Below are 25,970 nucleotides of genomic sequence, written 5' to 3' on the forward strand. Positions count from 1 at the left end.
AACAACCCCGCTGAAGAGGAACCTCAATAAAATGGAAACAGGGAAGAGGCAATATAAGTGTAACCCAATGGGACTATGACCAATATGTTCATATTGTAAAGCACATAATAAAAATAATAAATATAAAAATTAATTGTATGTAGCTTTTCATTTAAGCACCCATCTTCCTGATAAGGCCAGTGATTATATTTTGTTAGCACACTCAGTTTTTTTTTTTTTTTAATTTGAGTTACTTGGTACATTTTTAGTTTCCTCATAAACAATTTCTCAAGTAATTTCATTGTGCTTTTTCCTAAAGGAAATTTGAAATTGTTTTTCTTGATTTACATTTCAATATAAAATTTTAAGAATGATGTATTACCTCTATGTATGTTAATTGAGGGAAAACTGCATTAGTCATAAAGGTGAATGTTTGCTGCAACCAGTAGATATTTCAGAAACATTCATCAACTCATTAACAAACACCTACTACATGTCATGTCTGTCTCCACTGCTGGGGACGCTAAATGAAGCTGACAGTTCTGTGTGGTGGCATTTAGAGCCAAGTGAGGGAAACAACATGAATAAAAAATTATGTAACCTGTACAATTGTGGTAATGGAAGAGACAAGGAAGAATTAGAACTAGAGGACTGTAATTTTGAGTAAAATACCTTCTAGGTTTATTATATTTAATGTAAAGAAACTATAAGTACAAAGACCCCGAGGGAGAGATCTGCTTAATAGAATCAAGGCATATCAATCAAATAAGTCCAACTGGGTACATGGTGATAAGAAAATAAAATGGTTTAAAAGCATTGAAAATGAAGTGCAAAACTTACCTTGCATGAAAAAAAAAAAAGAATATATAAACTGGGAGGTGATTTACAAAGACAGGATGGTGGCTATGATGTGGTAGCAGTGAGGTGTCCGTAATGGACCAAATGTGTTTGCTAATGGGGACTATGGTTGTGAGAGATCTTCCACATGCCAGTGGCAGTGTTTGCCTGCCTACCCCAGGAATTCACCATCTTGAAAGCTGGAGTTGGAAATACTCTATCCAATAAGGATTTGATTTAAGGTGATCATGAGCAAATGCTCACATCTACTTACTTGCACATTCCTCCTTTGCTCCATTCCTTGAAGGCAGCATGTTCTAAAGTGGTAGATAAGCCCTCTGGGTAAAGCAAGTCATCCTGCAAGCAAATCCCCAGCTATTTCATGCACTTCTTGTTTTCTTGCTTTCACAGGCCTACACAGTTCACTTTGTTGAGTTGTCTTATAAGTAGCTTTACAAATAACATCTCAGTTTACACCCAGTGAAGATAATTTTTAGGGGGCATTAAATAATCATGTTGGAGTCTCTCCTTTTTCATTTTTTAATTAGTTGGTTGCACTGTTTGTAAGTTCAGTCAGCTTTGTATCACTCATGACTATCCTGCTATCCCTTATATCTATCCTGCTCTCCCTATATAGTCAACCATATTACTATGCATCTCCTACATGAATTTCCAGAACATCCTTTTTCTTTTTACTAAAGTAATTCATTCACTTGAATGTGTGTGTGTGTGTGTGTGTGTGTGTGTGTACACTAAGGTCTCTTGCTTCTGAAAAAAAAAATTGCCAGATGATTGTATAACATTTTGTGTCTCGCTTATGTGGGTTGCTTGGGAATTGAACCTGGGCCAGCAGCCATTGCAAAGCAAGTGCTTTTAATCACTGAGCCATTGTCCCAGCGCCCTCCCCCAACAACATTTTTATTTTTATTTATGTATTTCAGAGTGAGAATGAGAAAGAATGAGCATGCCAGGGCATCCAGCCACTGCAATGAACTCCAGACACATGTTTCACCTTTTACATTTGGTTTATGTGGTTCCTAAAAATTGAACCTGGGTCCTTAGGCTTTGCAAGCAAATGCCTTAACTGCCAAGCCAACTCTCCAGCCCCCGCACTTGTTGGCACAATGACTATTGTCATCAGGAGATGGCTTTCAGCTAAGTTCTAGCTTGATTTATCAGCATCCTGCAACCAAAACATGTGGTATCTTCAGCAATAGGGTCTTACCATCAAGTTCTGGTGGGCAACAAAGAGCCTTGTCAATAGCCTGTATTCAGTTGGGGACTTAAGAAGCCTCCCTGGACAACAACTCACTTGGAGGTATCTGAGTCCTGGCACTGAAAATTTTCTGTGGCTTCTAGGCACAGGACTATCCACCTTCAAGGTCACTTCTGAAAAACTCTCTCTTTTTAAAACTTACATATTTTTTTAAAATTTGATAACAAGGTAGTTTTCTACCTGGCTTATTCCTAACCTCTTTCATTTGTAATAACCCACCTCCTCTCCCTTCCAGGTTACAATGTCACCATCCCTCCAGTAATTCAAACTAAAAGACTACTTATAGCCCTCAAAGGGCCTAAGATCAACTTTTCCTCATTTGCTCTTTTAGCCATGTAAAAATAAGCATAGTTTTATGAGGTTACTAGCCTAATAAATTATCAGTTATGTGTGAATAGTATCTTATTAGAGATATTGACTGTTTCAATTGATAATCCCTTTAATGATTATCTTATCTTTCCACCTCCAGACCTATAGTCCTCTCCACACATAGAGATCCACAAGCTGCTCCCATTCCAAGATTTGTCCACATTGAATTGGTACAAGGGCAACCCTCTAATTTGAAAGATATGGTTACTATATTTTATATAATAATTCTCCTCTTTAAGCTCTATCCTCTCTTGATTCCCACCAGACATCACTTTCTAAGGTTTCTGCAGACTTCTCTTGCCACTTTTACCCTGGCCCACTTGGTTCTCCTTGTTATTAGGACAGTTCTTTTCTCTTAACTCCTGTACACATCTCTTCCCTGAATTTCTCACTCACTATGGCCACTTCAATTATCATGTTTCTATGGATTTGTGACATGTTTCTGTCTCTAGCTCTGGGTCTTCTCGTAAGGAATGTTTCCACATTTATGTCATCACTTAATCCCTCATGACTTCTCAAATACCATGTTTTGAAAGCTCAAACATGTTAAATTCCCGACATGTTCCTTATCCCATTTTATCAGAGGGGATGGGGTGGTTGCTTAAGAGTTTCCTTTCTCTTAAAAGACTAGATATCCAGTTTTCTACTACATTAGGTGACCTTCATCCTTTCAATGGCAATAGATTGATTCAAAGGCATTTGATTAATTCACAATGGGACAAGTAGCACCTTCCCTCTTGGTGCTTAAAAATTGGAGGTAGATAGCCCAGCATGGTGGCACATGCCTTTAATTTCAGCACTTGGGAGGCATAGGTAAGTGGATTTCCATGAGTTCGAGGCTACCCTGGGATTACATAGTGAAGTCCAGGTCAGCCTGGGCTACTGTGAGACCCTACCTCAAAAAAACCAAAAAGAAAAAAAAAGTTAGAGGTAGATATATACATGGACATAAATAAACATGGTAAGGACATCCCTCCCTCTCAAGCAAAACAGAAGAGAGAAAAGCAAACTATTGCTGCTGGTCTTTTGGCCCTTTCCTGGGTATTGGATGATCCATGTTTTCTTTTCATAAGATATTGCAACTTCCTTTAAATGTACAAATTCAATACCCTGAGCCAGTGAAATGTTGGGAAATGAATTCCCCTTGCTTTATGGTTAGTTCCGATCACTTTGGTGCCTCCTGTCTCAACCTAAGTTTCACGTTACTCTGCCAGAGGCATTTGCAGCATCTGTGCTAGCTCCTATGTCCATCCCTTTCTGGCCCTGGAGATGACTTCAGCTTACATTATTGTAATAGCCTATCCATTAGTCTTCCCATCTCTCTTTCCTTTGTTTATTTTTCTCATTCTTGTAATTGCTAGTTTTTTTTTTTTGTTTTTGTTTTTTTTTACTGTAATCATATAAATGAAATAGGACATTGCTATGTGTGCCATTCAGCTGTCCTCATCATGTAACATTCTCATCATGGAGCCCCTTTCTATTTCCAGTCTAATAATTTCTTAGTTCCACTGTTCAAAAAAAATGAGGTGACTTGCTGATCTCTGATTCTGATACCTTCTGATACAATTGTTCCATGTCTATATGAGAAAAGAACCCTGTCCTTTGGCACACATGTATTCAACAAGTACTTAATGAAAAGCTGAGGAAAGAAAGCAGAGCAACAGTTTATGTCAAGCTTCGTTATTATACCACACTGAAAGGACAGCTAGCAGAACTCTAAGCAGGGAGTTTATATGATGAACACAGTGCACAGTCTGGTACCTACAAAGATACACTACCCAGGGGTAAAGGTGAAATCAGAAAAGCAGATGCTTGTCTCCTGACAGATGGCAGGATGTAGCTTTAACAATGCAAAAGCTACGTTAGTATGTTGCCAAAATCTGGACAGATAGAGGCTGAGTTTTTGAAAGTAGAGCCATTTGGATTTGTCAAAAACCATTTTATTTACAAGTATTGTGTAGTTCACCATATAGTGGACACTCAACAAATGATAGTGAACTCATTGGCACAGTGACTGAACTGTTGTTTTGGGCCCAACTCTGACTCCATTTGCACTGGTTGACTGTCCCTTCTTTTCTTATGCTTCTTCTGCTGCCTCTGAAATCCCAGCACACATGAAACAGACTTTCTCTGTATACTGGTATTCCTCTTGGAGATAGAAATATATATGCATTCCTTACTTCCCCCTGCAGACAACAAGCTTTATGGAATTTAGCTCTGAGAGTCCTATCATACAAGTTTCTTTGAGGAGAAATATTGAAGGCACAAATGTAGTGAGAAGGAAACATATAGTCAAGGGTGAATAAATGACTGCTGAACTCTGCCAGCTGAAATCTGAGGATCTTCCCAAATAGATTAAAAAGGTCTGTTAGTATGAACACTGTCTTGCTGAGCATGGTGACTGAGCAGGGCTCCAGTCTTTGAATCCTGAAACCCAAAGTGAGTCTGGTTAGTGAGTATGAGAACAGGATCTCCTTACATGGTTCATGTTCCAGCTTGATCTGTCACTTACCAACTTTGTAACTAGTCTCTTAAAAATTCAGTATCATAAATTTCTACATTTGTCAAATGAGTATTAGCCAACCTGGCAAGATATGCCCACTGGTGCAATAGTGGAATATCTGTTAATGGGAGTAGCAACCTTGTCTCTGATTGGATTTGAGGAGGGAATTCATGATGCCTGGCAATGAAAACATAATTAAAAGCCTTTGGCTAGAAAGGATATAAGCTGCTGGAGGAAATTTACTACTGTTGTTTGGATAATTGGATATATTTTGCCCAGGAAATAGTCCTCTAAATATTTATGAGTATGTTTATATATTAATTCTGCTCTCCCTTTTGATTAGAGTACCTTCTATTTTCAGATAGCAGTGACTACTGGGGAGACTCAAAACATATCAAAGTATTTAGAAGTAGTGACACTTGAGAGCTCAGCATTAAAAGAAACAGCTCTGTCACTCCCACCAAGACTCAGGAACATTGCAGGAGAAAGGGAAGAAAGTAAGAGCCAAAAGATGGAGGAGTGCATTGAAATGCTTTCCTACAGACATAAAGGAGCCTCTGAATTCATAACCTCATGCTCATCATCATTGCCTGGAAAGGATCTGCATAATATTATATCAACATGTAGTTATGGATTATGGAGGATGGCTGAAAAATGACATTTAAATAGAAAAATAACTAGCTGTACATAAGAAAGTGTTCAGTGGAAAAGGGAAGGGCACAAAAGTAATGGGAGGTGATTGTGACCAAAATACATGATGTGTATCCTGAAAATTGTCAATTAGATTTTCGATATGAAATGTAGTGTAAACAGCTCAGAGCTGACTGATGGTAAAATAATACTTACTCTAACAAATAGAGGACATACCATAGGGTCTGCTCCAAATACTTTTATTGCACTAATTTATCTCTTTCTCTGGACAAAACCATCAGGTAGTCACTTCCATTGCTTCCATTTTATAAATCACCAACCTAAAACACCATGGCACCCACACAAGCAAAGCTCCCTGCACAAACTAGTGAGGAGAAAAAAAAATCGAACTATGGACATGGATCCAGAAGACCAATTTATAAAATCCAGTTTTCCTAATGTCCTTGACATTAAGTAAAAAGCCAATCGTCATAGCTCCCATGTTTTCCTTTAAAAATGTATTTATATGAAAAAATAATTTAACAAAGAATATGAAAACCAATCATAGATAAAATTACCCTAACACATAAATGTAGATGTCCAGAATGAGTTAAAACTAAATTTTATTTCAACTGTGACATCACATTTAGAGCTGATAATATGAGATTTCACGTCGCTACTAGAGATGAAGACCCCTCAGTCTTGTGAACACTGTCACTGTGAAAAGTCTGAAAGTTGGGGCTTATTACTTGCTTATGTTCACAGGAATGTACATTTTATCTGGAACTGAAAACCTCACTAGATGAAAAGCCTAGTTCATTTCTGGCTTTACCCATTCTAGGATGTCTGAGCCAGCTAATTAGGTTGTCACATGAGAGCACCCTTGCTCCCATGAAGATGTACCTTGTTAATGTCCTTGAACTTCTATGAAGGAGAAGCATTATACGGCATTGGTGTAGGCTGGGAGCTCTGTCCATGTAACTCATACTCACACCCACCTGGACTTTCCCCTACACTGTCATTCTATCATCACCTTCCAAATTATTTAGGGTTCCTTTTCAATATTTTGAATTGTGCATTCCTCAGAGTCACATCCCTATGACTGTTGGAATTTCAGAAATAGAGAAGTTAATTAAGGTTGCCCTTTCCTTGTGGGAGACAATTCTTCTTTCTGTACATGAAAATATACTCACTCATATATATACATACATATACACATGCATGAGCACGTATCTCAAATGTCTTACTTCTAGTGCAGTAAATCGATTTTGGTAAATTTTAGTTTATATTTTTTACTTAGAAAACATTTATTAAAATAGTTAATTAACAGAATTAAAACAATAATCATTCAAGTTCAAATAAATAATGTGTTGACAGCATGTGGTAGCAAAATATCAACCCCTTAAGGATGTATGCCTTCGAAGTCCTGGAACTATTTGATATTTTAGGTGACATAGCAAAGGGTTATCATGCCTTCAGATGGAGTTAATATTGTCAATCCGCTGCCTTTAAACTAAGGACTATATCCATGTAGACCGATGTAATATCAAACAGAGGATGACAAAGACAGAAGAGTTCATGTCAGTGTGATGTGTGACAAAGATACAACTGATGACAAAGGTGGGCACTAAAAGCCAAAATATGTAATAGACTCTAGGTATTGGAAAAGAAAGAAAATAGGTGTTTTCTTTAACCCTGTGAAAAGCATGCAGTCCTGCCAACACTATAAATTCAGCCCAGTGACACCCAGTTCTGACTCTGGACTTCAGACGTGTAGTAAGATAATGAATTTGTGTTCTTTTAAGACACCAAGTTTGTGGTAACTTGTGTCATCAGCAACAGAAATTAATGTCAATTGATTTCAGCATGACGTGGGTGCAATACCAGAACATATGCAACCTCAGAGGGATCAGGATGCAATCCTGACAGTGAATTTGGGAAAACATTTCATGCTCCTAAGAAGAAAGGTTGTCTGTCCACTTTATTTTTCTAGGACATTTTTCTTCTGTTTGGTTTATTTAAAACTCATTGTAGTCTCTATTGCCAAGGAGGTTCTTTCAGATGTGGCACCAGCTTCACTGGCTGCTACTGTTAAAAGGAGGCTGGACACTGTGCCCAGATGTTTCAGATTTAGGGTGCACTAGTGACTATAGACATTCACAAGGAGTGATATGGAAACATGGACTATTGGTCCTGGTTTTTGTGGCTAGTTCTCATGCCTCCTTATTCCTGGGGAATTTTCAGCGATTCTCATTGTTATTATTGTATAGACACTTTAACTATTCATGGTGGGAACACTGGAGGAAGAAGCCACAGACTTGCATTGGCCCCCCTTGCTGTCAGGACTGGCCCAGTGACCTCACAGTACTTGTATTCAGAGAGTGTGTGCTGACCATGACCATGACCCACACCCTGCATCCCATGTGCCTCCCTAAGCATTCACTCAGTGCTCTGTTCAACATTAATGGAAAATGTGGACAGCTCTTTGTTTACTGAGAAGGGGACAGACTAATGAGCTTCACCCATTCTGTCTATGCAGAAAAGGGAAATGACTTTGGCAGCACCTGCCTGCACATGTTCAGGTATGCTCCATATAAATGCAAGAGAGAGCCTGGGAGATGGTTTAGTGGATGAAGTGTTTGCTCCACAACTCTGAGTACCTCATTTCAGATCCCTAGATCCCATGTGAAAGCCTGAATTTGTCTAGAGGGTACCTGAGACTGAATAGCTTCCATTATTATGGTGAGAAAATTCTAAAATTGGAAGAGACATAGGGGTTTCATGTTAATCTTGTCTTTGATTTTTGTTCTTTTGGTCCTGATGTTAAAAGGCAAGATAGATAGATAGATGATAGACAGATATTTTGGTTTTTTGAGGTAGGGTCTCTCTCACTCTAGCCCAGGCTGACCTGGAATTCACTATGGAGTCTCAAGGTGACCTCGAACACATGCCAATCCTCCTATCTCTGCCTACCGAGTGCTGGATTAGAGGCGTGCGCCACCACGTCCAGCTGCCTTTTATATTTTTAATAAAATATTTTATTTACTTATTTATTTGAGGTAAAGAAAGAGAGGAGAGGAGAGAGAAATAGAGAGAGGGGGAGAGAATATGGGTGCACCAAGGCTTCCAGCCACAGCCAGTGAACTCTAGATCATGTGTTGCTTTGTGCAGTTGGCTTTATGTGGGTACTGGGGAATTGAACCTGAATCCTTTTGTTTTGCAGGCAAGTGCCTTAACCACTAAGCCATCTCTCCAGTCCAACTCTTTTTCTAGCAACGTCCCAGCCTTACCACTGTGTGTATATAAGCCCATTCCCTTCCTCTCCCATGCTAGTTTTATCTCTTCAATAGAACTTTCCAGACAATGCCAGCCATGATGATGGCTTATTTCTTTTAGCTCAAATTGATTGAAAGAATACATTGTTCATTTACAATTTCATCTGTTTTTAACTTCGTAATGTGTTGTTTTGATTTCACCTGTCTTAAACCAACCAGGGATTTTGAAGAAGTCAGGGTTTAAAGCCATCTCTATTTCTTGAGCCTTTTTCTGTCAAACAAGCCAATTCTGCATTATTTATAAGCATCTGTATTTTTTAATATGGATTTGTTGCAATCTTGTTTCTAAAGACTTACACAAACAGATACAGGGGAGGATATACTTCTTCTCTTCATTCAGAATTATTAGTTGGGCCTAACACTAAAGAGTTCATTTACATGTGTGATGTGTATAAATGCTGGAGAAGTCAAACATGAATGATTTATAATTTGCAGGGTTTGAACTTGGTATTTATATGTCATGCTAACAAAGGGTGATAAATTATAGAGGAATAACAAAGAAAAACATAATGGGCTTACACTCCTAGAGGTGGTAAATTGTGGAAAAGAAAATAAATGGGGAAACATTAAAATTAACGGTTATACAGACTCAAGTCAGGGCTGGCCTTTGCTATCCATTGGTTATGACAGTGTTCCTCCTCTTGATAAGAAAAGCAGAAGAATGCCAGTCAAGGAGAAATTTCATATGTATTCTTTGTCTTCTGTCAGATTAAGGAAGTTAGAGAGCTTTACATGGGTCTTCTATTTCATAGTTGCCTTTAGCTCAAAATAATCTTCATGCCAAAGTGACATATTTTGAAGTGTCAGTTGCTGATCACTTTTCCACACTATCATTATTAACTTTTAACTTAATTAGGTCCAATGTGCATTATAATTCTATCTGTATTTCTGAAGAGGTAACAGGTAAAGTTTGGTAAATAGTTTACTTAAGAATATTTTTCTTGGGCTGGAGAGATGGCTTAGCGGTTAAGCGCTTGCCTGTGAAGCCTAAGGACCCCGGTTCGAGGCTCGGTTCCCCAGGTCCCACGTTAGCCAGATGCACAAGGGGGCGCACGCGTCTGGAGTTTGTTTGCAGAGGCTGGAAGCCCTGGCGCGCCCATTCTCTCTCTCTCCCTCTATCTGCCTTTCTCTCTGTGTCTGTCTATCTCAAATAAATAAATAAAAATTAAAAAAAATCTTTAAGAATATTTTTCTTTACCATGTTGCATTTACTTTTTTTCATAGAGTATCAACAGCCTATGGAAAATTTCTTAAGCAGGTATTGTCACCTAGAGAAATTTCAAACTGAAGTCATGGCAAAAGAGAGGTTTCAGTTTCAAGTTTTAACAAATCATCCTATTTAAGATTATCTATTGATCACAGTAGATCAATATAAGAAAAAGGAAATCTTTTCTTACCCTGGCTGGTTAGTTGACTTGATAATGCCTCCATGGACTACAGTTTTACTTCTATAAGAGCTTCTGTCTATATTTCCCCCTCAGAGCTTCAGATAAATAACTACTCACCATGATGCACAGAGGAGCATGGAAGGACTATATGTCTAAGACTTGGCAATTATAATCCCTCTGCCCAAATCTCAATCTTGAATGCTCTCAATGAGATCTCAATCAAAGTACTTAATATTTTAAAACCCTAATTTTGTCATTTAATCCACAGTGACAATGTCAATGGTAGGAAAATTACAAAAGGAGAGGATTTCAGCATAGTGACTAATAATAATAGTTCTCTATAAATGTTGGTGGCTATTATTTTTTAATAAATCAGGCATAACTCCCAGCTTTCCTCTATACTGGATATAACTGGAAAACTAATTCCAATGCCACTTTGCTTTTGCTTTTCTTTCAAAGAGGGATGATAAAGCTCAATTTACTGCCTTGTGGACTAAACATATTGATGAGTTTAATGTATATAGAATGATGCTTGATTGACAGTGAGCTTGCAGGAAATGCCAGGATGTTGTTCCTTTGGTTTGCACTTCTTTTGAGTTAAAAAATATACTCCTGCTTGACACCCAGAGTAATATAAAGATGGAGGTGAGCATGTGAATGAAGGAGAAGTGTGTTATCAAGTTTGCTGTCATAACAAACTGGGTTGAGACTAGCAAGTGACTGTAATAAAATGATTGAGCCATTATTTGGAAATATATATATATATATATATATATATATATATATATATATATATGTATATATGACAACAAGGCAACTATTATTACCCCATGATAGCCCCAGAAAAGTATTTTTCCCCAGCTATTTTTTTTACAGTTCTTAAATATTTTATTTATTTATTTATTTTGGAGAAAGAGAGAGGGTATGGGCATGCCAGGATTCCCAGCCACTGCAAACGAACTCCAGACGCATGCACCACCTTATGCATCTGGCTTATGTGGGTCCTGTGGAATTAAACCTAAGTCCTTTGGCTTTGCGGGAAAGTGCCTTAACCGCTAAGCCATCTCTCCAGCCCAGACCTTTCACAGTTCTTGATGACATAGTGCATTGCAGGAGAGGAAGCACTGTGCTCAGTGGCCTCATTCCTGCTCTTGGCATTACCAGGAGGCCAGAATGGCTATAGCACACACTTAGCACGGAGAGGGGCCTCATTGGAGAGGTGTTCCCCCATTATTCCACCTCACAGAGCATCCCCACAACACCCTATGTTCTTTCATCTTGATTTATTTTTTTGTCCTTTTCACGTACGTTACATGTAATTTCATGTGGCTCACTGCCATACTCATCCCACTTAGGACAGACTCCCAAAAAGGAAATGAAGCTGTTGAGACAGACAGGCATGGTCAGAGCCATGCTTGGAGCTTGGGCCGATTCTCGAAAGTTCAAGGCACTTTGGGACTTGTGTTTTGGGACAGTGATCCCGTCAGCAATGTTAACTGAAGGCAGGCACAGCATGAGTCTGGCAGACTGGGTAAGAGGTTGGGGTGATCTAAGACAATGATGCAATCCAGGTGGAGTATGGGGCAGAAGAGGAGGCATGTTAAGGATATTAGGGGTGTTGACTGACAGGGCTCGGCAATTGATTGGGTGTGGGGTACAGTGAGAAGGAGTCATAGTTGGCTATTTGGTTAATTTACCCCAGCTATTTTTTGACTTCTCAGATAATGCCTGAACCTCTGGTGATGGTACTGATACTTACTAGTCATGATGTGCAGTGGTGTGTGAGGAGGCTCTGCCATCCTTGAAAATCAGAGGTCCTAGGGCTGGAAACAAAGAAAGAGCTCAAGAAGGCCTAGCAGAAAGTCCCCTAACATAAACAGGTAAAGACTGGACCTACAAGAGCCTTGACTGTGGCGGGGGTTGGGGGGGCTGCTAGCTAAGATTACTACTGAAGCTGGATGGTGGTTGGGCAGATAGATGCAAAGATACTTGCCTTAAATATATTATTCAAATTGAAAAGTACCATTATAAAGACAGCAGTTGTTTTTCCTGGTGCCCAGAGAAGGAAAATAGCCCTGTGGCTGGAGTGGTAAGCCATCATACCTGGAACAAAGACTAGAGCCAATAGGTCAAGGGAAGGGCTTTCACTATCACCCAAGTACAGAAGCCCTGCAGAGCCTATTAAAAACCAGCAGTGCTTTATAGTTCCCACGGCCTGGTACTGAGCGAGATGGAGTGTGGGCGGGGGAGGACTGTTCTCAGCTCTCCACAGTCTCAATTAATTTTTTAATCCTCCAGGATAGGAGGCCAGAGCATTCCCATTTGAAACAGAGAGGACTAAGACTCAGATATGGAGACATTCTCCAGCAAGCAAGGCATCAAACCAGGATTTGGCCCAGATCTACTTTCCCCAAGTGTAGTATGGCATACCATTTATATCATTATATCATTACATCATTATATCATAATGATATAAGTTGGTGCCATTGCTGGTGTTCACCTTCTTTACAAATACCACCCCAATCACTCTTGCCAAGTGGAGTCAACTCCTCTTCCCATATTCCCACTGAATTCTATAGCTACATCTAGTACACAGGACACAGGCCATTGCATCCATTGGTTACCTTCTACTTCCTGCCTTTCTTCCCTACTAAACAGCAATTATCCAAGGCAAGGAGTTAGACATTGTTCATCAGTTTATCTGTCAGGTACCATTCATAGCTCATAGTTGCAGTGGAATAAACTTTAATAAGTAACTGAGTGCATGGACACCTGTTGACTTCCAGGTACAATGTCGACAGCTTAGCAAGTCAGTTATCTCCTTTCTGCTTCAGTTTCCTACCTGTAAAATGGAGATGATCATAATGCCTGCCATGTAGAACTGTGGGGAATGAGATGATTCTTGACAGACTGTAGTTAATATAGATGAGCCCAGAGAAATGTTCAATATTGGTTGGAGAGATGGCTTAGCAGTAAAGACACTTGCCTTCAAAGCCCAAGGACTCAGGTTACATTTTCTAGGCCCCATATAAGCCAGATGCACAAGGTGGCACATGCATCGGGAGTTCATTTGAAGTGGCTAGAGGCCCACACTCTCTCCCCCTCTCTCTGTCTCTCTGTCTCTAATGAAAAAAATTTTAAATAATGTTAAAAAAGAAACTGCTCATTATTACAAGTGCCTTTATTACTACTAGACTGAACTCTCACAATGTCCTTTCAATTGAGAACTTTAAATAAAGTTTGAAAAAATGTGAGTGACTAGGTCAGTTTGATAATGGCACAGCCCAGGGTCCCACTGTTGCCTATGTGCTTGGAGTAGACTGGGACAGGCCATCTGATGGGATCCTTGTAGTCAATGATGTCCTCTATTCTGTAGTCATAGGAATTGCCTGCCAGTCTTCCTTAACAAGAACACTCCCCAGCGTCCTCTGACTCAGACTTCACAAGACAGCTTGGCTTTTAAATAGTTTTTTTTTTCAATTTATTTTGTTTTTATTTATTTATTCATTTGAAAGAGAGAGAGAGAAGCAGAAAAACAGAGAGAATGGGCACTCAAGGGCCTCCAGCCACTGCAAACTCCAGAAACATGCACATCTGACTCATGTGGGTCTTAGAAATGGAACCTGAGTCCTTAGGCATCGCAGGCCTGTGTACTAAGAGAAGGGAGAAACAGGTAAGTAATATAAAAGACTTACAGAGAAGAGGGAGAGAGGGGGAGAGAGAGGGAGATGGAGAAAGAGAGAGAAAAGCTGTAGAAGATTAAGGTCAGTCTTCATTGTACCCTCTCCAGTGCCTTGTGACTCAGCTGTTCCCTCTAAGGGCCTGGTGAAGGTTCAACCATTTAATCTGCCTTTTAGGATGTAGAATTGTATGGTACCATTGCCGTTTGGGTCCAGATTTGTGTCCTCCACACCCTCTCTAGCTCTACCCTCCCTCCCCACTCACCCTATTGTCCAGTCCTCAAGATGCTTGCTGGGTATGTTGACATCTTGGGTATATTCAGGTTAGGTGCTGTAGTTGAGTGAGGCTATGTGGTAATTATTGTTCTGTGATTGGGTAAGTTCACTGAGAATGATCTGTTCCAAGTTTGATCATTTTTCTTCAAATTTCATTGTGTCGTTTTTTTTCTTAGTGCTGTGTATAATTCCATTGCATAGATATACTACATCTTAGTTATCTATTCAACTGGTGATGGACATTTGGGTTGATTCCAGCTTTTAGCTACTATAAACATGGTTGAGCAAATCTTTCTGGACTGAGGCTTGGAGGTTTTAGGGTACATGCCCAGTAAGGAAATAACTAGGTCTGTTGGTAACTCTATAGTCAGCTTTTTTAGGAGTTTCCATATGGCTTTCCAATGTGGTTGTACCATCTTACATTCCCACCAACAGTGGATGAGAGTTCCTATTTCTCCACATCCTCACCAGAAGTTATTTTCATTTGATTTTTTTGGTGTTTTCTATCCTTATCGGGGTAAGGTGGAATCTCATAGTTGTTTTAATTTGCATCACTTGATCCACACATCTTGCCATGCACAGCACTCAAGACCAAATGGATCAAAGACCACAATATAAGACTGGAAATTCAGCTAGTACTGGAAGAAAATACAGGAGGAACTTTCCATGATATAGAAATGGAAAAAGACTTCCTGAACAAATCCCCAGTAGCATAGGATCTTAAACAATCACTCAACTAATGGAATCCTATGAAGTTGAAGAGTTTCTTCACAAACATACCATAAGCAAAGCCAATAGATTACCCACAGAATGGGAGAAAATATTTGCTGAATCTACAAAGTACTCAAAATCCTAAACAATGAAAAGTCAAACAATCCATTCACAAAATGGGGCAAAGAGCTGAACAGGCAGTTTACAGAGGAAGAAATACAAAAGGCAAATACACACTTAAGAAAGTGTTCATTGTCCCTAATCATCAGACAGCATATTTTTAAGGTACACCTAAGCAAGACTTTTATCATCAGGGAAGTTTGTGGAAAGTTTGTCAAGGGGAGACTGAGTCTAGACTTCAGTGTAACAGCAGCAGCCCACACTCCAGGAGGCTTTTAACTGGACTGCTTGGCCCCACCCTCCACCAGGTCTGCTTGTAAACATAGGGACTCCATCCATTTTCTACAATGTCCTGAGAGACCACAACAGCTGTAGCCTAGTGAAGGTGATTTGGATGCTTTTGCCTGGCAAACTCTGAAACGTATGGCTCCTGTACTTTCAGGGAACAAAAAAATTTTAAAAAAAAGAAAGAAAAAAAAAAGAAAAGCTGTGCACAGATTTCCACATGCGACAGCGATTGTAGGCTCTAAGCATTAGATCTCAGTTTTTGTTTTTGGTTTTTTTTTCCCCCTAGCATCTAGAAAGCGGGCTGATCTAGCTCCCAGAGGATGCTCTGGGCGGAGAGAGCAGCTGTGGTGGCAGAAACAAACTGGTGCACAGTAGCCCTGCCCAGCCTCGGGTCGTCAGCTCTCGGAGCGCGCCAGCTCTCTGGAGCAAGTTTCCTGGGAGCGTCCCCTCTCCAGCAGCCCTGAAGTCCCCTGCAGCTGTTTTTCCCCCAGCTATGAAGTGGAGCCCTTGCGGGTGGCAGCGCAGAGTCCCAGCTCTGTGGTTGGGGGAAAGACACAGCCGGCAAATGCGAGCATCAGCATGAGAGGCTGGACTTTAGCCCAGGTCTCTCCTCACCCTGGGGGGCCACCCGCTTGGCACTGTGCATCTGCGAGGAGCTGCTGCTCGCTTGCCCCCCTTGCCAGTCTTTGTTCTAAGGCAGACCTTGTTCGGATTCTCTAATTAACTCCCTCCACTCCAAAGGGGTCCGGAGGCTGGGATGCGCTGGCAGCATAGAGGATGTTGACTCTAGAGTGGGAGTCGGAAGGACTGCAAACAGTGGGTATTGTTGTGATTATATGTGCGTCTCTGAAGCTACTTCATTTGCTGGGACTGATTGATTTTTCAGAAGGTAAAGTGGTCGCTCCCAGTACGTCCTGTAGTTCAGGGCTGGTTCCGAACTAGATAGGGAGGCTCTGGAAGTTGAAAAGGCTTAATGCCCTTCGCAAAAGTTATAAAATATGCATGCTAAACGTACAGCTGCCTTGTCGCTGGTCCGTTCATTTCTGTTTATCAGGGGGAAGGGCAAGGATTTGATACCATTTTCTTTCTATTTGAAACCTGTTTGGGTTTAGGGTGTTTGTGGGTTAATTTATCTCCAGGGTGGGAAGTTAGGATTTTATCATGTGATGATAAAACAGGTTGTCTGGTCATCAAGTTGGTTGGCTAGCACACTTTCAGGTTACGATGTCTCTCTGGAAGACACTTGATGTGTGAGGGAAATATCTGTGTGTGTCTCATTAGTTAAGAGTTGTGAGGGTGGAGCTGGGTTGTTGATTTAAAATGGTGTAAAACTGAGTTAATGATGTTCAGCAAAAAAATGTGCTTTGATCACTTAATTTGCAAAAGTGTTCTTTTACACTCCTCAATGAACCACTTTGATCATTTGTCTCCTGACTGGGAACCCATCACACAGGCCAGCACCATTGCTACCAACATGTTACTGGGTAGTGTAAAGCTCATATTTACCATTCACAATCAGCTTTCTCATTCAAAGATAAAAGTTGATTAATTGTTTTTACTGTTTGCATAGTCTGCATAGACGTGTGTGTGTGAACATATACATATTACACACACTAGATAGATAGATGATAGGTAGACAGATAGATACATACATAGATAGATGTAGATAAGAAATAGTGTTTCTGATGAAGTAACATGCTATGCTTTAACCTAATCATCTAATTTAATTTAACCTAAATCATTTGGTATCAGTTCTGTATCTAAGCTTGCCTTTCTTCTGAAGTGAAACAAATTGAGTCTCTGAGGTACACTCTCACATTCCTTCCATCTGATCTTCTATTGCTGAGTTATTCCTCACATTCTGTATAACATGGGTAAATGGAAATAGTTAAGCCTTTCCAGGCTTATGGTAATTTTTCCAAGTACAGTATCTAAGATCTGATAGCTAAGATTACATCATCCCTAACCACATCTGGTACACATGTTATTTTTGTTAAAAATATGTTAAGAATGGTCAGTGTGTCTTATCTTCAGAAAGTCATTTTTTTCTACGAAATATGTTCATTAAGTTTTAATTATTTGGACCAATAAAGAAAATAGTATGATAAGAAGTTATCATGCTACTGTCACATCTTTTCAAAGGTATTTTCAAAATGAAGAGAATGAAATGAAACCACAGATATTTTTTATTCTTTTTTATATTACACTGTACTTTTATTTACACCCTAGAATGAGAAGAATGTATGGGCAAAGTTCACAGCATATTACATGACAATACTTCATTCTACATAAATTTCTGCCTAAATGCATTAATGCTGGTTTCCTGATAAGATACAGCTAGGATTGTATAACTTCAATTTCTACAGTGAGAATAATTTGCTTATGTATTAATTTTGTCACTTATTAGTTTTTACTGCCTTGGAGTTAGTATGCTGTGCTCAAATAGCTTGATTTAGTGCAGGTACTAAGGACAGAACCCTTATGGAGCTAAAAGAGAAGTGAGATTTCACAGTATCACTGACTAGTTCTTCTAGTGCCAATATTGATAATATAGAAGTTCCCAGTGGAAATTCTGAAGTTTAACAACTGAGGAAATGATGCAACTTTTATCTTAGTTTATATGTTATGTCACTTAAACACATGTTTTTAGATTATAATGTCAAGTTTGAGTTTCAACAATATAAAAAGTATATTGGTAAAACTGACTCCTCCCTACTGGAATAAAAAAAAACAACAACAACTTTGTGCTGACTTAAAATGACTTCTTAAAGATGGATATTCAATGTATGTATGAGTGTATGTATGTAGGCATGTATGTATGCATGTGTTTGAATCTTGATCATGCTAAAATATAAGGGTACATAAAGCCACTCTACATATGTTAGACCCATACTTACTTGATGAATCTCTTCATTTTTGTTCTAAAATACACTGTAAGGATTGCTGGTTTACTCTAATTTTCTCATTTTACATAGACATAGACAAGCCAAATAGGTAAATGATGTATCCAAAGACAAAACTAAGAGCAGAAGAAGTACAAAAACCAAAGACTTTTGTATCCTACAGAGCTTGCTTACTACCATTATTTTCTAATGTTATTTACTTCTCTCTTCTAACATTGGGAAAGAGAGAAAACATGCATAGAAAATTGCCTGGATTTGTCTTGCCCTAAGTAATTTAACAGGTCTTACTTGCCCTTACATGCTAGCAAGACAGTAAATTATGAGGGAGATAAATATGCAAAGAAAAGAACATCATCCAATAGTCACATGTTTTTTTATAAAGCTTAGATGCCAGATGAAGTATGGGACAAAAGCAAGCTAAGCTAGAACTTTGACACTCATTATAGATTCAGACAAATTAAATCTAGTAGTCTGAGCTCCTCCCACTCTGAAGCTGCACTGAATTTTCATCACACATGACTCCTCTTCAATGATAGCAAGTGGTCACTTCAAATAAATTCCAATGATGATACCCAGAAAGAATATGACAATTCTGGCCTAAACCTCTGCTCACATTTCCTCAGACTATGGGAATGTCTAAGAGACACAGAGCTCAGGCTCTATAGTCACAAGTCAATCTGGGATAAAGGTAGTTAAATTTTATAAAGCCATGAAAAATCATACCTTCATTCTTTCCACCTGAAAATAATACAGGGTTAACCCTGTGAACATTGCAAAACACTTCACTGAGCTTGGACTAACAAAAATGGCCCATAATAAGTGTGCAATTAACCATTGTTTTGGTGGCAAAATGAAGACGATGGGCCCAAAGAGAAAACTTCTCTTAGACAAAATTGAGGCTTGATGCTGTCCCCAGTAGGTAATTAGACTTCAATTGTGCCATCATGGACTATTTTTTTTAGTATCATTCTATCAATTAGCTTTGAAAATAATCCTAGGTCGATTTGCATAGAGTATCAAAATCAGGATTGATATAAAGAAGCATTACCTTGGAACTATTGTCTCCAATGCTGGAGGTGAGTAATGGGTTGAAAAGTACTAAGGGAAACCTTCATTTTAAATTATTAATTTTAATAAAGTTCTGTTAAAAATCTCCTTCAATTGAAATCCAATACTTAGGAAGACAAAGTAATTTATTAAAAACATTAAAATGAGCAATGAAATTTTAATGTACTGGTTTTAGGTTTTATACATATCCATTCATTACTAAAGTGAATGAGGAAGAACATTCATGAGATTAATGCCATATTGTAGGTTAGCATGTAGTATAAGTCATAATGAATTCTGAATGCATTTGGTGTCCTCTTTTAGGTTTTAACACATGGCGGAATGGTATAAGATGGAAATTAATGGAAGATTCCCTGAGGGAGGGGAGGTCTATGTTCTGCTAAGAGTATAATTAGCAAAGAAGACAGAAGGAAGCAAAGGATGACCATGACCTAAGTAAAGACCTGCAGTGATAGAGGTTGGGGAAGTCCACTATTAATGGAAGGCTTCACAGAGAAAGAAGTATTACATAGCACCTAGGTGTGCACAAGTGTCTTGGAAACACTTTCTCTAGGGGGATGCAAACACATGTCTTCTCCCCCACATAGTAGGGTATAGACAGTAGAACAAAGGACTAGATTATATCAAAACCAGTTTGATTAACCAGTGGGTTTGTGCGGGTTACTTACAGAGCAGAGTGAAGGGTTGCTTACAAGAGCAATGACTCAACTACAGCCTCACCATATATGCTTCTGCTCAGAAGACAGCGGAATCACTAGAAAGCCCACCTCCTCATGGGTGATGGCTCATTGATGCTATATTTCTGGAGCATACTACATCACTTACAGGCAGCTCCATGGGGGAATCTCTCACTCCAAGCAGTTATTTCCCTCTTATGTAGCCTTAGGGCAAGGTTACCAGACCCTTTCCCAAACTTGTTGACTTCCTGGGTCTCTGTAATTTCCTTCATCCCCCTCACCCACAGGAAGAGATGTTTCAGTTTCTAGCTAACATAACCTTGAAGAGTGGTTTATGACCTTCAAATTCCAAGTCTTCTAGACTTGACTCCCTAAATCCCCAGAACCTTTTTTCTTTCATCATTTTGGAGGAATCTGCTACACAACAGGGAGGATTCCAAAGAACTTGAACAGAATCTGTAAGCCCTGACCTGGATTGGTTGACATGGATAAGTGTAGGTAATAAAGCATGACTTGTAGAACATGGAGACGTGGCTGGTAAGGTGACCTGTGGCTCACTGCTCACAGTGTACCCTATTCCCTAACCACTGAAGAGCCATGGAATGCAAATCTTCTTTGAGGAAAACGATGAGTATAGAAAAGTTTTACAGGTAGGTCAAACAGAGAGCAGGGAAAGAGGAGTTCAGAGCAGAGGTATTAGCTATGTTTCTGTCACAGTTCACATGACAGACAAGACAAAAATCCATAAAATTCCCTCCATAGCAAAATACTCATAGCACTGCCAGTTTCCACTTTCCGTAGAAATTCTCAACTACTTTGATATCTGTGGCCAGCAGCTGTTCTGAAACAGCAGTTTTACTTTTCACAGTAATATGCCTTCTTATTATTTTCATTTGGGGGTTGTGTGTATTCGTGTAGTGTGAGTGGTTTGTGGATGTTCATGTAAAAGCACATGAATGAACAGATGCCCCAGGCACAAACATGGTGAGGCTAGACAAAGATATCAGGTTTCCCCCTCTGTCACTCTTCTGCTTTATTTCCCTGAGACAGAATCAGCCATTGAATCCAAAGCTTCTCATTTTTCTATTAGTGGGGCTGACCAATGAGCCTCAGTGGATCTTCCTGTCACCATTTGTTTCAGTGCTGGGGTTACAGGTGCAGTCCTGTCTGGCTTCTTTCATGGATGCTAGGGATCAAACTCAGAAATTCATGCTTGTTCAGCGAGAACTTTTACCTGCTAAGCCACCTCCACTAGATGCCTTTCTTAAGAAGAAACAAGGAACTGTAAAACACATAGTTCTAGCTAGATATAAGAGCTCCATTTGTGATATGGATGGAAAATTGCAAAAGATTTACCTGATTTTTTTCAGGATCTTTAGTTATCCTGAATTTTTTAGTTTGGAAGAAATTATACATGAATCAAAGTATAGAAAATAGTATTATGAACTGTCATAAATATCTAAATTAGTCATTATAATTATGGACATCTTGCCAAATGTTTCTTGCCTGTCTACACTATGTATTCTGTAAGACCCAGTATACTTACATGAATAAAAGATTTTCACTTCCCTCAAGGAACTTTTGGTTGTATACAGTGGAGACAGGGGATGCAATCCACTGTGGTAAGCTTATCAAGACAAGTTATTCCAAGAAGATTGGAAGGCCATTAAATTCAAGTAGAAGTGTTCATCGCTGGGCATGGGTTGTAATGGATGAGGACAAATTTATCACTAACATTCAAGAAAGGTGCTTATGCAAGTACTATACATAAGGTGCTGAGAGAGGTGATGCTATGTGGAGGCACAGGGACCTGGCACACCATATGGAGTTCCTGGAACAGCAAGAAATGTATGAGGACGTGACCCAGGTTTATTCCTTCCCCTTGATCACATTCATCCATGCTGTTTAGCCCAGTTCTAGAAAACATTAAATATGGCATAAATCATGTCTGCTTCTATACAATAACCATGCAGAGACCCAGAGAGCTACTTTCCATTGTCCATGTTAGCAAAAAAACAACAACAAAAAACATGTGCTCAGTTGATTAATATTTGTATGACTTATTTTTCTGATCTTAAGAATTCACGGTGAAATTGCTCTACAAGTTACATATACTCACATACCAAAATCACCTTGGACTACTGTTTGTTCAAACCCTGCAATGCTGGAAAGTGATTTTAGCTGAAACATCCAGCTGTGACCTGTAGAAGCCCAGCATAGATGGGCTCTGGCTTAGCTAGGCCAGTGGCCTATCAAACTCCTTGACAGGAAAATCATTTTATATTCATAGCTTCAATTTAACAAGTATCACTATACACCTACTGTGTGGTAGGAATGGAAGGCAGCAGGGTATTTTCTCATGCTTACGATAGTTTCAAATTGCTTAGAGACAAAACAGCTCGTGAATTACTAACACAAGATCCAAAAGTGCCTGAGTAGAAGAAAGAAGCCTTTGGAATATTGGGAGAAGAGTTCCCACATGCAGTTGCAAAGCTGAGAAAAAGGCTGCATGAAGGCAGAGTCATTAAAAAAACACAGGAGTTGAAAGATCTGGCTTTGACTGGTGAAGACTGATGCTAAAGAGAAAAATCTAAATTATATTTACAAAAGACAGGAGCATTCTCATTTTTTAATTGTTTTGTTTTGTTTTATTTATTTATTGGAAAGCAACAGACACAGAGAGAAAGGCAGAGAGAGAGAGAGACAGGGAGAGAGAGAGAGAGAGACAGAGAATGGGTGTGCCAGGGCCTCTAGCCACAGCAAACGAACTCCAGACACGTGCGCCCTCTTCTGCATCGGGCCAACATGGGTCCTGGGGTCCTTAGGCTTCACAGGCAAGTGCTTAGCCACTAAGCCATCTCTCCAGTTCCCTTCTCATTTTTTATAATCACTTTGGTACTGAGAAGACCATGAGTCCATTTAAATATGCAATGTGTCTTCTCTGTACCTGATAATATGCCCTGGTACTGTAGGATCTTTCTGGACAACTGTTTCATCCCAACAATGACAAGGTAGCTGCTACATTTAAATAGATGTTGATGGCCCAGGCCACGGTGACAACTACTGAGTTAGGTAGTCAATCTGATACCTACAGCATGTTGATTAGTGAATTATCTGCCTACTGTTGGGCTTTTTTGCAAAGCACTGGTTGGTCCATCTTTAGCAACATTTTAAGCTTTATGTACCATGCACTATAGCATAACTTTTCAACTGTTATGGACAAAATCAAAAGCAGCTATAGACAATAAAAGTAAATGAGTATGGATATATTGAAGGAAAAGAACCTTATAAATGCTCAGAGTTTCATGAAATTTTCACGTATCATGAAATATTACTTTTAAAGTTACTTTAACAGTCATTTTCGATGTCAACCAGCCCTTAGCAGATAATACAGAAAACTAGCAGCAGGATGATAAAGTTTTGGTCTGCAGTAGAAACTGGCCAGTGCTTGTTCTGGAGTTGTCAGTAAATAAAAGGCTGCAGGTGGTATAATGGTTTGCATGTTACACATCTCCCATAGGCTCATTAGTTCAGACACAGTCTCTGACTGGTAGTACTGTTTTGGGTGGTTGCAGAAACTTTGCAGAAATCAAGTCAGACTTAAGCCACTAGTGGCAGACATTGAGGGTTATTAGCATGACCCAAAATCTGCCCCATCTCTGCTTCTTGATCCAACAAGAGATTTAGAAGCTACACTGCCATGGAACAAGCCACCTCAGTTTCCATTGCCTTCCCCACTGTCGTAATTTCCTTCTTGTTGCTGGTACGAAGCACCAGACCAAAAGCAGCTGGTGGAAGAAAAATTGCTTATTTTGGCTTATAGTCTCTAGGGGAAGCTTCACGTTGGTAGGGGACAGATGTAGACCTTAGGCTGGACAACAACTCATTGCCACAGCAGGTGGCAAACAGCAGGAGGAGAGTGAGCTGAATTCCAGCACGGGGGAGCTGGCTATCACATATCCAAGATGTCTCCACACCACACACCTCTTTCAGCAAAGTTCCACCTCCCAAATTTCCATCGATTGGAAAACAACCATTCAAAACACATGAGTTTATAGGGAACACCTAAGCAACCCATTGTAACCACCATGACTTTACTCTGGCAAAATAAAGCTCTCCTTCCTTAGATTGCACTAATCAAAAATTCTGTCACAGAGCAGTAACTCACAAAGCTGGTGAACCATTGCTTCCAGAAAAGCTATCTAGATGCTCTGAGCCCTCAGTTTCAGTGGATGTATGGGGGAGGAGTCTCTTTTGGACTAGTGGACTTGCTAATGTAAATAATTTTAATAGTAAATGTGTGTGTGTTTGTCCAACAAAAATGTCTTCCCTTCCCTTAATCCTACACTTTTAGGCCAGTTCAGACAGTTGTAATATGAATTAAGCTATCTTCATGATTTTGTCATGGGACTCAATGTTGACAGTAGGAAGTTTTGGACACCCTTATAATTGGGAATACTATTTCAGATTTCATGGTCACTTGGACCTGTAAAATTACAGATTTTTTTGCTGTGCTTATAAAGCCTTATTTAGTGGAGGTGTTAAAGCCATATTTTAACTTTTCAACTTATGGTCTTCTAAGTCTTCCGGGTCAAGATTAATATATTAAATCCACATTTTTTTTAAATTAAGTCACCTGGAGCCCAAATGTTGCTGAAATTAAAAATACATAGTTATCATGTTATTGGAAGTGGTCTAGACTAGCATTAAGTTCCTCCTTTGCATTTACTGACTATAGAACTTTGACCACAGTCCTCTCATGTGTGAAACAGAGAGAATAACAGAAGCTACCCCATAAGCTCTATTATTATTATTTCAAGCTTCACTAAGTGATGTTCGTTAAAGGATCCTGCACCCAGTGATAAATAAATACCCAGATGTTATTTATAGTGTCCACATTGCTGATGTGCTTGTTGTCATACCTACATGCTAAACAATCAGGGATTTGATTATTTCTAAATGTGTTCTGTATATAGGACATTTTGCTCATCACTGGAAACAAAAAGCAATGTTGACTAGATGATTTTATGTACAAATGAGCACACAATTACACTGGTTTAATAAACTGCTCTGGCCTCATATCCATGCAATTATTAGAGGAATATGAAAGACAGGTTAACCAAGCCTCTTTAGAAGGTGAATAGCTACTAATGTAAGATTTGTAGAAAGAAGTGCCACACATCCCTGAGCACTACTCATGATTCACAAAACCTAGTTTAGATTCTTCATGAATCAATCTCTTGTTTCCAGTTTCTGGGACCTGGCTTCCATATTTTTCAATTATTTTCCCAGAATGTCTTTTCCTACATATGTTTATCCTTCTCTCTCTTCTTCAACTATAGTTAAAATGCACTTCTATTCTGATCCCACTATTCCTCACTGGTGTGAATTCATTCAGTCCTAGGGTACAATGTGCAGCAAGCAACCCCCCACACTTGCAGTAAGATGTCTGCTGTGGTCCTCTGCATCCTTATATTTAGAATCATTCACTTTCTACTGGGACACAAAAGAGGGAATTTTCCTCCTCCAATCAGCAACACTCACTGTCAGGGGTCCTTCTATCTCCACAGGCTCCAGGGCTATGCACAGTGGAGATCATGGGGGTTCAGCAAGCACTTCTCAGTGGATTTCTCTAGTTGCCTCTTTGATAGACTGTCCATGTAAAATAAATCAAATTATTCAGTATCAATTCAATCACCTTTTCCTATCTGATTTCATACTCTCATGAGAGAACTCTAAGACATTGCCATTCTTCTGCATGGTTTCAGAAACAAAATCTCATAGTCTGTATTGTCTATACAAAGGATCAGGTTCAGAGCAGTAGGCACTTGTCCAGATTTGCTTTAATGACTCCTCCCTGCCCTTCCATTCTTCTGTCCACCAGCTTCCTGCTAAACAGAACTACAGTGAAGTTCTTCCATCACCACAGG

At 39.4% G+C, this 25,970-nt stretch overlaps 1 protein-coding gene across 3 annotated transcripts in view; it reads left to right on the plus strand.

The window, feature by feature from the left end:
• Kcnip4 (potassium voltage-gated channel interacting protein 4) overlaps positions 1–25,970 on the plus strand; it is a 1,264,979-nt gene that overhangs the window by 1,001,165 nt on the left and 237,844 nt on the right. Inside the window, exon 1 of one of the 3 annotated variants that reach the window (XM_004656087.2) lies at positions 15,878–16,281. The exons of 1 other annotated variant lie outside the window; for it this stretch is intronic. In XM_004656087.2, the coding sequence (XP_004656144.1) occupies positions 16,170–16,281 (112 nt within the window). In that variant the 5' untranslated portion in view covers positions 15,878–16,169. Of the gene's footprint in view, positions 1–15,877; positions 16,282–25,970 lie in introns of those variants that run through there. One more of the 3 variants, XM_045130410.1, reaches the window with a different exon arrangement.

The sequence above is a fragment of the Jaculus jaculus genome, chromosome 11 (genome assembly GCF_020740685.1).
Source record: "Jaculus jaculus isolate mJacJac1 chromosome 11, mJacJac1.mat.Y.cur, whole genome shotgun sequence".
Classification (NCBI taxonomy): domain Eukaryota; kingdom Metazoa; phylum Chordata; class Mammalia; order Rodentia; family Dipodidae; genus Jaculus; species Jaculus jaculus.